General features: G+C 40.9%; 1 protein-coding gene across 1 annotated transcript in view; it reads right to left on the minus strand.

Moving 5' to 3' along the window:
- Positions 1–852: 852 nt before the first annotated feature.
- The window catches only part of LOC111970451 (V-set and transmembrane domain-containing protein 2-like protein), a 38,593-nt gene continuing 25,837 nt past the window's right edge, over positions 853–13,608 (minus strand). Inside the window, exons 2-4 of the mRNA XM_023997191.2 lie at positions 4,809–4,975; positions 2,984–3,025; positions 853–2,831 (exon numbers count right to left, since the gene is read on the minus strand). Coding sequence (XP_023852959.1) covers positions 2,517–2,831; positions 2,984–3,025; positions 4,809–4,975 — 524 coding nt within the window. The 3' untranslated portion in view covers positions 853–2,516. The remainder of the gene's footprint in view (positions 2,832–2,983; positions 3,026–4,808; positions 4,976–13,608) is intronic.

Below are 13,608 nucleotides of genomic sequence, written 5' to 3' on the forward strand. Positions count from 1 at the left end.
AGTAGTTCACTGTAAATAGAGGATAAGATGGGAAGAGTGAAAAAGGGGGATGTGTAACACTTCATTGTGTTACACGTTGTTGTGTCCTCAAACCAACATAGACCAACTGAAGGGACCAAATAAATATATTAATAAATATGACAGGATTTTTCCATATATTTCCTAAAATATTTCACAATGGCAGCATAACATTGATGATGCTGCATTCCACATCCCCTCTCCTTTTAAATGTTCAGAGTATATAACCGACGCCGACACCTTCCAATGATATGGAATGAATGATTTCACTTTAAAACATAGAACTGTCTGTCCTTCAGTGTATAGCGACAACTTCATTCTACTCCAAATGTGTAATTCAAACAATTTACCAGCTAAGCAGCTAAGCAAGAGAAGCGTAAAAGTTAATATATTATTCACGGGTTATTCAGGGTTTTGTTAAATATGTACCTGTCCGTTTATCTTGGAAATACTAACAGGTGGTACATAGTCTGTCCTAAAATCTCAAAACACTGCAATAATGAAGCTTCTGTTCTCCTTACATGTCATTCATGACAACTACTGTATATCTGACAGATGCTTCAAAAGGTGTTTGCTGGTGTATTTGTGATCACAGCAAAGCAGATGTAGAAGAATACAAGCATCCATGGTCCTGTTGTGCATTTAAGACCTCCCTTTCCTTCGCACATTTCAAACAGCGCACTCCGCCTATTGAGAATCAACTGTTTCATCAACCATCAAGTTCAAATGTTTTGATTTCTGTGAATTACTTTTTTTACTCTGACAGGAGATCACGCAGACATAACAGTACTTTAACTGAAACAATAATAAATAAATAAATCTAAAGACCAAAGGTTTCCCATCAAATGAATGTATTTAACAGAATAGATATCAGCAGCATTTAGATTGAAGAACAAACACTGTCAAGAAGACGAACATGAAAAGAGTTGGAAAAAAACATACCTTAACTGTCATTTGAACTCTACTGATGAAATAATTGCACAAAAAAGCCCAACACTAGTTGGAAATAGAATGACAAAAAAAATCAAGGATTAACATACTCTGGGGAGGTTTCTCTGACACATATTAAGCCTAGTCCAGGACTAAAAATCATTCTCAATGGGGAATTTCCATTGAAAGTGCATTTTCATCCAGCACAGGCTTAATCTGGGTCCAGAAAACCAACCCACTATGTGCCATATGATTCATTTGGTTACTTAGCACTGAATAAATTGTGTTGTGTTGATAGGAAAAATGTGTGTGTGTATTGTGAAGACAATATTATACCGTTTATTCCAAGTAATGAAGGCATACATGTATGTTTGGATTTCCGTTAGACATTCTAGAAGTGGTTTAAATAGTTACACCCTTTCGATAAAGCAAAATGTAAGTACAAACCAAAAAAACAACTCTCCAAAGTACTTTCACAGACCTTGATTAAATAAAAAGTGTAGTTTGCATGTAAATACTGTAGCTTTTTTTGGCATACATTTCCATAAAACACCACTGAGGAACGAGGCATTTCAATGTATACATCACTGAGAGCAAAATCTCCCTATCCAATCAATCTATCATGGGGTGTGTCTTTCTCTCCTTTACTTTATAACTACAGATAGGGAAAGATCTGGATTGGTTCCTACTATATTGCCTTGTCCCTTTCCAGTCATTTCATATCAGTGCTTAAGAAGGAAAGGAGACAAGGGAAGGAAGGAAATTCAGACTTTTGAGACACAGGCCTTACCTCCATCTCCTCTCCAGCCAACAATATCCTCATCTTCACCCATCACAATCCCAGAGTCAGAAATAATGGACAAAGCATTTAAAGGTCAAATACAGCCATATTTATCTCAATATCAAATCATTTTTGGGTAACAATTAAGTACCTTATTGTGATAGTTTCCAAATCAAATTGTAAAAAAATAAACAAAAATAGGTTCTTAGCAAAGAGCAATTTCTAAACCAAGAATGTTGATAGGACTGTCTGGGAGTGGTCCGAGTGGGGAGGGGAAAACTATCTGCCAGAGAGGTCTGGAACACTCTTTCTTATTGGTCCATTATGATGTCACGAGGCAGGCCAAACTCCATCCCACTGAAACAGGCAGAAATTTCAGTCAATCTTTTCAAACAGCTATTACACTAAAAGGGCATAATCATAATTTTGACAATTTCACAGTATTAATCAAACCTCATGGTGTGGAAATATATATAAAACACAGGAAAACACGTTTTTGACTGCACTGGGGCTTTAACGAAAGCGACGAGAAATAGCATTACATTGAGAACCAAGATAGCGTACGATCATGCCCCCTGGTGGTCTTTGACAATCCTAATCCAAACAATCATAAAGAAATATAAGACAAACAAACAAGCCAAACAAATCGATTCATAAATGAACATATAAATTAAGCAGAAAGAGTCCTGTTTTTGTCCAGGCCTCTCTGTGGGTGTTAAAACAATCATCCTTTTTATGATAATCGGGAACATGCACTCCTGTTCTTCCAATCTGGACACAATAACCTCTAGAGCACACAGCTCTCAGTGCAGTCCGTGGTGCTGTCATCGGCCGAACGCCTCTTCAGTTCCCGGCCCTCTGTTTGGTGTAGGTCCGCCTGGCTCCCCTGTCCCCTGTGCCGAGGCTCCTGAGGCAGGGTGTCTGCCGAGATGTGGCCCAGGCTTCGTTCAGCCTCCACCTGCAGGTAGGCCCGGACGCGGTGGTGTTGCGCCACGCTGCCGCTGAAGTCAATGACACGGCACTCGTACGTGCCCTCGTCCGACCGCTTGATGCTGGAGAGGCGAAGCTTGTGGGAGATGTTGCTCCCGGCCACTTTTACCACCTGTGGCAGAAGATAATGTATTTGTAAATCATAAGCATATTAATCCTTTTCCTCGGTATCAATAGTATGTACGTTGACAATGAGTTAATCATGTTTAGCTTACAGTCAATTTAGTTTCCAGTGCAGTACTGTACACTGATGTGTCTACTCACACTTATTTTGGCAGCATCTTTAGACATCTCCATGGGAACCACCTATAAGGAATTGATGGAAAGAAGTCAGGCACATGGCTGAAATAACATTAGCAAGTGACATACAGTATCAGTATAGATAAGAATCAAATATCACTTGAAATATGTCGACCCTTTCAAATATGTCACACGTCAGATCATCAACAAATGAAAATGTGTTACAGTCCACCACCTGAAAATGGTATGTCGTACTGTGTACATATTTTAGTATTCACACATCTGCAATTCAAAACCTTTAGCACTGTGATCAAATAAACAATTTCCTATCCACACTGGGAAGTCTAATATCTTGGTTGTTATGTCACTGGGTAGCCTACTATCTTGGTTGTTATGTCACTGGGTAGCCTACTATCTTGGTTGTTATGTCACTGGATAGCCTAATATCTTGGTTGTTATGTCACTGGGTAGCCTACTATCTTGGTTGTTATGTCACTGGGTAGCCTAATATCTTGGTTGTTATGTCACTGGGTAGCCTAACTATCTTGGTTGTTATGTCACTGGGTAGCCTACTATTTTGGTTGTTATGTTACTGGGTAGCCTACTATCTTGGTTGTTATGTCACTGGGTAGCCTACTATCTTGGTTGTTATGTTACTGGGTAGCCTACTATCTTGGTTTTATGTCACTGGGTAGTCTTATATCTTGTGTTGTTTTTATGTCACTGGGAATCCTAATATCTTGGTTGTTTTTATATCACTGGGTAGTCTTATATCTTGGTGTTTTTATGTCACTGGGTAGTCTTATTATCTTGGTTGTTTTTATGTCACTGGGTAGTCTTATATCTTGGTTGTTTTTATATCACTGGGTAGTCTTATATCTTGGTTGTTTTATTATCACTGGGTAGTCTTATATCTTGGTTGTTTTTATATCACTGGGTAGTCTTATATCTTGGTTGTTTTTATGTCACTGGGTAGTCTTATATCTTGGTTCCTGTTGCACTGGGTAGCCTAATATCTTGGTTCCTGTTGTACTGGGTAGCCCAATATCTTGGTTGTTGTTGTGTCTGATAGCTAGCTATTTCGGGGCGTCGAGTGAAGAAAATATCTGGGAAAGTTGGGGAGGGGAAGGAATTATTTTGGGGCATAGGTATGCATTATGCATCGAACAGAGATGTGGAAAATCTATTTCTTCCTTAGTGACAATTATAGTGTCTAGCACCACAGCAGGAGCTCTAAGTTTCCCTAAGTTAGAGAAGTCAACCTGCTCCCACAGTGCTAGAAAAATGCTAATCAGCAATGATCTATTCTTTCCTGTGCCAAGGGCTGCAGCTAATGTTTTCCTCTGCCTGCTGTATTGTAGGCTAATGTGAATTCAGTCAATTCAGATCTGTCCACAGTAATGTACATTATCTCTTTGTATGGTAATAGTGTGTTAACAAAGTCTATGTGGGCTTAATGAATGTTTTTTGCATGATGATGATAATCAGATACAGGGCTCCTCTTTTAAGAAACAAGCACATAAGTCAAGTGAATAATGCATTGACCTGTAAGGGAGGAGGTTATACACATGCCGACAAACATATCTCAAGTTAGGATTTAGGGCATAATTTGTAACCTTTCAACAGACAAACCAGTGTTGACAGTTACTAATCTCTTAGTGGGTAGGTCTACATTGTTTTATTGTGCTCATCAAGTCCTGAGCAAACACAAGCACTGCTACTCTATGTTGAGCAGAATCACAGACAGTTACTCGGATTCAATAACTCATAGGTGTCACCCCCGGGCCAATAAAACTCTCCCTTAAATAAAACTCTCCCTGCGACCATAACATTTCTCTCAGGGGCTCACCTGATTGGTGGTCCAGGTGGGTTTCTCTGGCCAGTCTCTGTGGTTCTTCATGTACCACCACTGGATCTCCAAGGAGTAGGAGGGGCCCGCCCCCCGGAACGAACAGGCCATCTCCACGTCCTGACCGCTCTGCGTCGTGATGTCATGAGGAACCTCCGTGAAGACAGCTGAGTGAAGAGAGAGGGAATGAAGAGAGAGAAGAGTATTTATGCACCTGAAAAGTGGCTCAAAAAAGTGACCGACCAATCAAGCAATCAATGTAACAAACTACTCTAACATCTTTACAATCTGTAACTTTCCTTCCCAGTGAAGAAAACCCACCCCCAAAGTTTACAAACAGGTGCTGGCGTACCACTGGAAATAACGGTTATAGATCAAAGGTTAAAAATCCAAATCTTTCTCCTGCGACGGCCTCTGAATGTTAAATGTTGCCAAACATTTTGCTACAGAAAATGAAAAAGATTGTTTCTTATTGGACAWGTCCTGGGTAGTCCCTCCATATTTCAGTCCCTTTTCTTCCATTTGGTGCCTAATGAATAGGACCCAGCTCTGTTGACTCAGACGAATTTGGCCCTTCAGAGGGCCAAAGTAGCCTGGGACATTTCTCAAACGAAAACATCACTCCCCCATATCCCTTATMTATCCTCACACATCTAGCTATTAGGCTAAATCCTCTTGCCAGTTCTGTTAAAAACACATTGCTAATTCAAGAGACTAATCCTCCTTTATAACTTCACCACCACAGAGACTTCCTCCACCGAGAGCTTCAGTCTTATAGACAAGTCTATGAAAGATAAAGTAGTCAATGGTATTTTGTTTAAGCGATGTGCTGTTGTTTAAGATGCACCATCTGCCGACTGTTACGAGGATAAAACTTCAGCAAGAAACAACAGGCGGATGAAGATAATTAAGTTGAAGGGTACTTTGGGGATTTTAGGGAGGATTTTTTTGCATGCGGTTGGGAGATGTGTCTTCAAGAAAGGGAGATATGTTTTGTGTGTCTTAGTTAATTCGTATAGACATTGGAAATGTATCAGACAAATGTTACTTTACTGGATAATCTAATTACATTTTTGAATCATGCTTCTTATGGATGTTGTCCTTCAGGTAATGAGAAGCATGAGTTCAAAATGTATCATAATACATAACTACTTCCTAAAAATTGTCAAAGACCCCAGCCACCCCACTCATAGACTGTTCTCTCTACTACCGCATGGCAAGCGGTACCAGAGTGCCAAGTCTAGGACAAAAAGTTTTTACCCCCAAGCCATAAGACTCCTGAACAGGTAATCAAATGGCTACCCGGACTATTTGCATTGTGCCCCCCCCAACCCCTCTTTTTACGCTGCTGCTACTCTCTGTTAATCATATATGCATAGTCATTTTAACTATACATTCATGTACATACTACTTCAATTGTGCCGACCAACCAGTGCTCCCGCACATTGGCTAACCGGGCTATCTGCATTGTGTCCCACCCACCACCCGCCAACCCCTCTTTTACGCTACTGCTACTCTCTGTTCATCATATATGCATAGTCACTTTAACCATATCTACATGTACATACTACCTCAATCAGCCTGACTAACCGGTGTCTGTATGTAGCCTCGCTACTTTTATAGCCTCGCTACTGTATATAGCCTGTCTTTTTACTGTTGTTTTATTTCTTTACTTACCTATTGTTCACCTAATACTTGTTTTGCACTATTGGTTAGAGCCTGTAAGTAAGCATTTCACTGTAAGGTCTACACCTGTTGTATTCGGCGCACGTGACAAATAAACTTTGATTTGAGATGTGTCTTATCTAAAAGATATAGCATGATCGAAGTGTTACATCTCAAAATCCTTCTCCTTGACAGCCTATTGTTTTCCTAACTGTCATACAGCTACCCCTTCTGTTAGAACATGTAAGGAAACATTATTCCTGTCATATAGCATCCTTTGACCTATTTGTGTAATAGCATATTGCCCTACCAACCCTACCGTACATGCATGACAACAGGTTACAATACACACAGTATCACTGTATCATGCCTCTATCAATTCAAGGTATTTTCCAGGGGTCTCCAAATCTCCTCCAGGGTGTGCAGGCTTTTACTCCAGCCCAACATAACACACCTGTTTCAAATGTGGACCATGATTAGGTGAATTAATTKAGTTAGCGTTGGGCTGAAACAAAAGCTTGCACACCCAGTAGCTCTCCAGGGCCGCACTTAAGAGTTCCCTGGTCTATGCAACACCATGCAGGGCAACCGGTTCATTTTGTGCCACATCCATCATGTTGATCTATCTTCATTTGATCTATCATCATACTGTACTAATGAAAGTGGTTAACAATGTGTGGTGAGACTATATGCATTCAGTTCCTGGTCTACAAAGTGTAGAAGTTGAGCCTGAGGTCATGTGGTGGTAAACTCATCACACCCCATTGAGTCTCACATTTTAGACTGTAAATGTCTCTCTCTCTCTCTCTCTCTCTCTCTCTCTCTCTCTCTCTCTCTCTCGCCATATTGATTTTATATGACTATGTACTTACAGTGGTGAATTATTGTGGAAGTGAGTGCTTTGTCCTGTATAAGTGGGTCTCTCCTATTTGTTCACTTTATATTCTTGCACAAATGTTGTTTTTCAGTAAACAGACCTTGCAGAGTAGCTCTAAGCAAATAACATTTTGCAAAGGACACAAAAGGAGGACAAAAGTAAAAGGTCCGTAAGCTAAAACGTACATAACCGCTGCTGTACTTCAAAAGCCAAATGTTTTAAGCCTGAGAGGAAAGCATGTGTTCTGAATTCCATGTCCGTCTGGGACCATAAAACAGACAAGTGTGAGTGCGCCACAGTAGCAGCCAATGTGTGGTGTTCGATGTAGGCCTACATTCCATGAGACTTTAGAAAACATGTAGGGATTGACATTAACCTGTTAATCCACTTGTCCTTCAGACAAGGAGGTGACTGAAAATGTTGTGTTGTTTGATGCAAGAAACCACTATACAAAATACAATTAATTAGTATTCCCATACAATTATTACAGAGAAACAGGCAAATTATGCTACCCTCTGCCTATTGGCTACTTAGCTTATTCAAGCCTGTCTCAAAATACAACACTGACCCTTTAAGACAGAAAATAAGCTCTTTACCTGACTTGCTTTTCAAAGATGGCTAAAAAAGAACATGTGTTGTGCTCTTGTAGGAAGCAACCAGTCCCCAATTGTTGACTACAAATGATATATAACTGGACTAATAACTCACTTACTAGCAAAGAATATGAACAAATGTGCAAACGTGGCTACATGCAGCTCTCACTTTGATTTCAAAACAAGACCACTCATGCTATAAACATTGTTCAGTTCATAGTGAATGGCACAGATCCATGTATGGCAATGGTCTACTTGCATATAGGGATACTGCAGCTCTGATTGGTTATGGCGCACCGGTCTCTGTAGATTATGGGCCTGTCATGCCTGTCAATGCAATAGAATCATACTCCAATGCGCTCTGCATACAAGAAAATCTCTTGCATAGTTCGTTTTTGTTTCGGTATGTTGCATTGAAAGTTGATTCAAACACAATTCCCACAGTAGAGGGAAACATTTATAGTGTTAACTAAAGAGGAAAACTAGAAAGTTCAATCTGGTTCTTCTCTGTGCAGGCTGATATTTCATCTGCGCACGCGCACAGCTTGGAGGGAACATTGCTGCACATATCCTCAAACCCTATTGGAGAAGGTCAGAGGGGCGGGACCTCTGGCTTTCTCATCCGATGGCTTTTGAGAAGGAGATGAGGAGAGAGGGCTCGAGGAGTATGCAACTGAGATCTTCCCCTTGACCTCAAACCAAACCCTCATGCGTTTATGAAAGAGAAGTGAAGTTTGAAATGTGAAATTCTGTTAGCCTGCTGCTGTTAGCTAAGTTAGCTAATTGGTGTTAATTAAGTTTGCTAATTGGTGTTAGCTAAGTTGTTTGCTAATTGGCATTATCAAAGTTTGCTAATTGGTGCTAGTCATTCAAAAGAATTGCATTACCCATGCAATTAGATCACTACAGATGCTAGTATTATGAAGCTGTAATGTTGGTTATTTTTTTATGCATATAATTTTTGTTCCGTAATTAAGACAATTAGGACATGCTTGTTTGCCAGCTGTATTTTACACAGGCATAATCAAGAGCAGGCATAATCAACATGACACTGAATCAAGGTTGAGACAAGCAGTTTCTTAACGTGATGTTAAAATATCTAGTGTTACGATATAAAAATGTAAATTTGTTCGCCATTTTAGAAAGAATTTTAGCAGCAATCAGGTCTTCAGAAAGGGATTGATCTATGGACACACCAATATAAGTTACAATTCTTTTAGATTCAATCTCCTTGCCTGCACACTTTATCTTCATCTTGTCAGCCCTAAGCAATCTACCTTTTGTTCCAAACAAAATTGTTTCAGTTTTTCCCAAATGTAGCAACAATTTGTTGTCAGAACCAATCTCTAACAAAACACAATTCCTTACTCAGGCTCTCCTCTATGTAAACTGTATCCTTCCCTGATATGCCTTTGCATGTTAGAGTTTGATGTTACTGAATAGCGCCTTTTTGTGTAGCCATCGCATAACCTGATAAAACATTTAGGACACACATTCCACCCCACGTGCACTTATTAAGGTGCACTTATTTTATCATGTCCGTTAACTGAGAGTACCATGTCATAAACAGCAACAATCGGGGGAGGAGTTGCAGGGGAGTGGAGAGAAGTTGAATGAGCAACTGGAAGCTATGGATGATTAGAAGGCCATGGTAAGTGAGTGGTCAGGTTAGGAGTTTCAGACAGGTAGATCTTGACATATATTACAACAAAAATATATAGGCCTTAATCCCCAAATGAATGGGAGGGCTTGGCACCATCTAATAACATGGCAATAAGAATGAAAGTTTGGCTACAGTATGGTCCACTAGAGTTAACTTATAGGTGTATAAACATTAGACAAACTCAGATTTTGGGGTGCACTTCCCCTTTAAAATGCCAGACTCAAACTGTATATTTAAAGGTGATTAGAGGGGTGGTAAATCAGGACAGCTGTATTTCTCATCCTCATTCTCATCAATAATAATCTTTCTGAGAGCCTCTGCTGTTCAAAAAGACTAGAATCTTTAGGCTGCGGGAGAGAGAGAAAAGCCCAAATGTGTAATTGATATTCCATCAGGCCTGTGGATCTSTGACACAGCTGGGAGGGAGGGAGTTAAAGAAAGAAGGAAAGAGAAAGGGGGGGTGAGGACTGACTGACTGACTGAGCTCCCACGAGTCGTGCCCTGGATGCTCCGCTGCTCACGGCCAGGCAGTGGCCTCATTTGTGAGGAGAGAGAGAGGGAAAGGGACAGAGGGCGAGGAGAGTGGGAAAGATGAGATACACCCAACAACACTTATGGAGGGCATTGTACACAACGACTGTATAAAACTGTGTGAAAACTGCTCACACATGAATAAGGGGTGCCTACACACACTGGAAATACTCCAAAGGGTGTATAGCACAGAACAGAGAGTGACACTATCATTCTCGTCTTCTGAATCATGAGCAGTGTGCAGGCAGGCACCTTCCTTTTGAAAAGTTGTTTAGCGGGACATCCAAATTCATGTGTAGCCTAAACCCAAGATAGGAACAGTGATTGTGGCAGTCTACTGACAAGAGCGTTTGTTACACAATACAGACATTTCAATAACTGGCTAGAAGCTAAACATTAACATAAATAAACAGGTGAAGGATGGTGGTTGATCGAAAGAGAAGATTAACAATAATGATCATAGCAAAGGACAGACACAGTGTATAACACCAATTTTTAAACAACAAACTACATCTTGGGTTCGTGATCATTTTCATATGAGCATCGAAAGAAAAGCAATGAATGTAGTTTTGATCTGATTTTTGGAAATCGGATAGAATTAAATGCATAGAAATATAATGAATAGAACGGACGTACCATTGACTTGAATGGGGACGCCCGTTCTATTGACATATTTCTATGCATTTAATCCTATCCGATTACCGATATCCGACCAGATCAATTTTGAAAAACTGGACCTTGACGGTATAGCCTAACAGATAAAACCCTAAAGCAAGGTCATCTCAAGGACAGCGCTATACATGGAGCCCTGTGTGAGGCTTAGATATGGGATTCCGCACCACAGTAGGATGGTCTTATAAGATCCTGTACTTTCAATTCCCACAGCCCAAAAGAGACGTACTAAAAAGACTCATTCTGCAGACTCAAGCTTTTTCACTCTATTTCCCCTCCCTCCCTCTCACTTCCTATCTTTCACTCTCTCATTCTGTGTATCCCTTTCTTGATCCTGCTCTTTCTCTCTCTCTCTTCCTCTCTCCCTACAGTTTCAAAACTCCCACGCGTWGCTGTCTTCCTCTTAAAAAGACCCTCATCGTTCTCTCTCTTGGATCCCCTCACTGTCACCACCTATAAATCCACGATAATTGAGAATTTCAATAAGCATTTTTCTACGGCTGGCCATGCTTTCCACCTGGCTACAAGCCCCCTCCCAGATCTCCTTTACCCCTATATGGTTACTAGGGGGATCATTCAGCATATACCTGATAACATTATTTTGCATGACCTACATTCTCTCATGACCTACAGTCTTCGAAAGCCAAGTTAACAAACCAAACCATTTCGAATCCCACCGTACCTTCTCCGCTATGCAATCTGGTTTCCGAAATGGTCATGGGTGCACCTCAGCCACGCTCAAGGTCCTAAACGATATCATAACCGCCATCGATAAAAGACAATACTGTGCAGCCGTATTCATCGACCTGGCCAAGGCATTCGACTCTGTCAATCACCGCATTCTTATCGGCAGACTCAACAGTCTTGGTTTCTCAAATGACTGCCTCGCCTGGTTAACCAACTACTTCTGAGACAGAGTTCAGTTTGTCAAATCGGAGGGCCTGTTGTCCGTCGTCCGGACCTCTGGCAGTCTCTATGGGGGTGCCACAGGGTTCAATTCTCGGGCCGACTCTTTTCTCTGTATACAGCAATGATGTCGCTCTTGCTGCTGGTGATTCTCTGATCCACCTCTACGCAGACGACAMCATTCTGTATACTTCTGGCCCTTCTTTGGACACTGTGTTAACTAACCTCCAGACGAGCTTCAATGTCATACAACTCTCCTTCCGTGRCCTMCAACTGCTCTTAAATGCAAGYAAAACTAAATGCATGCTCTTCAACCGATCGCTGCCCGCACCTGCCCGCCCRTCTWGCATCACTACTCTGGACGGTTCTGACTTAGAATATGTGGACAACTACAAATACCTAGGTGTCTGGTTAGACTGTAAACTCTCCTTCCAGACTCACATTAAGCATCTCCAATCCAAAATTAAATCTAGAATCGGCTTCCTATTTCGCAACAAAGCATCCTTCACTCATGCTGCCAAACATACCCTCGTAAAACTGACTATCATACCGATCCTTGACTTTGGCGATGTCGTTTACAAAATTGCCTCCAACACTCTACTCAGCAAATTGGATGCAGTCTATCGCAGTGCCATCCGTTTTGTGACCAAAGCCTCATATACTACCCACCACTGCGACCTGTACGCTCTCGTTGGCTGGCCCTCGCTTCATATTCATCGCCAAACCCACTGGCTCCAGGTCATCTATAAGTCTTTGCTAGGTAAAGCCCCACCTTATCTTAGCTCACYGGTCACCATAGCAGCACCTGCCCGTAGCATACGCTCCAGCAGGTATATTTCACTGGTCACCCCCAAAACCAATTCCTCTTTGGCCGCCTTTCCTTCCAGTTCTCTGCTGCCAATGACTGGAACAAACTGCAAAAATCTCCCTCACTAACATTAAGCATCAGTTGTCAGAGCAGCTTACAGATCATTGCACCTGTACATTGCCCATCTGTAAATACACCATCCAACTACCTCATCCCCATATATATATTTTTTGCTTCTTTGCACCCCAGTATCTCTACTTGCACATTAATCTTCTGCACATCTATCACTCCAGTGTTTCATTGCTAAATTGTAATTATTTTGCCACTATGGCCTATTTATTGCTTTACCTCCATAATCCTACGTCATTTGTACACACTSTATATTTACTTTTCTATTGTGTTATTAGCAGTACGTTTATTTATTCCATGTGTAATTATGTGTTGTTGTTTGTGTCACACTGCTATTGCTTTATCTTGGTCAGGTCGCAGTTGGCCTACCTGGTTAAATAAAGGTTAAATAAATAAATAAAATAAAAAACGTATTTTGCCAGAGTTGGGACCAAGTCATTGTTTTACAAGTTACAAGTAACACTCAAGTCTTAGCACTCAAGTCCCGAGTCAAGACAGGCAAGTCCGAGTCAAGTCTCAAGTCAAGACCGTCAACTATCAACTCAAGTCTCAAGTCCTAAACTTTGAGTCTTGAGTCCTAAACAATGTCATAATGTCCTCTTCACCAAATGTAATAGCATTTCATATTTTTAACAAGAGTAAAAGTTAGTATATTACATTTACACAAATCATGAATGCTTTTAAAAATATCTATATATTTATTACTTTCCCAAATAAACATGGAAATACATGGTAGCCATGAGAAAGACCCCCCCCCCCCCCCCAATAGTGATCGACTATCGAGGATGGCAATGGGAGCAATCGGTGATGTAGGCTTGTACACAAATCGCCCAACCTTAACTCACACACACACACTCTCTCTCTAAGTGTGGTTACAGTAGGCTAACGTATGTCAATAGTTTTAGGAACAGCAGTAACATCAGGCAGGATTTAGGCTACCAACTGCCTAGCCAGTT

The sequence above is a fragment of the Salvelinus sp. IW2-2015 genome, linkage group LG11 (assembly GCF_002910315.2).
Source record: "Salvelinus sp. IW2-2015 linkage group LG11, ASM291031v2, whole genome shotgun sequence".
NCBI classification, from domain to species: Eukaryota; Metazoa; Chordata; class Actinopteri; order Salmoniformes; family Salmonidae; genus Salvelinus; species Salvelinus sp. IW2-2015.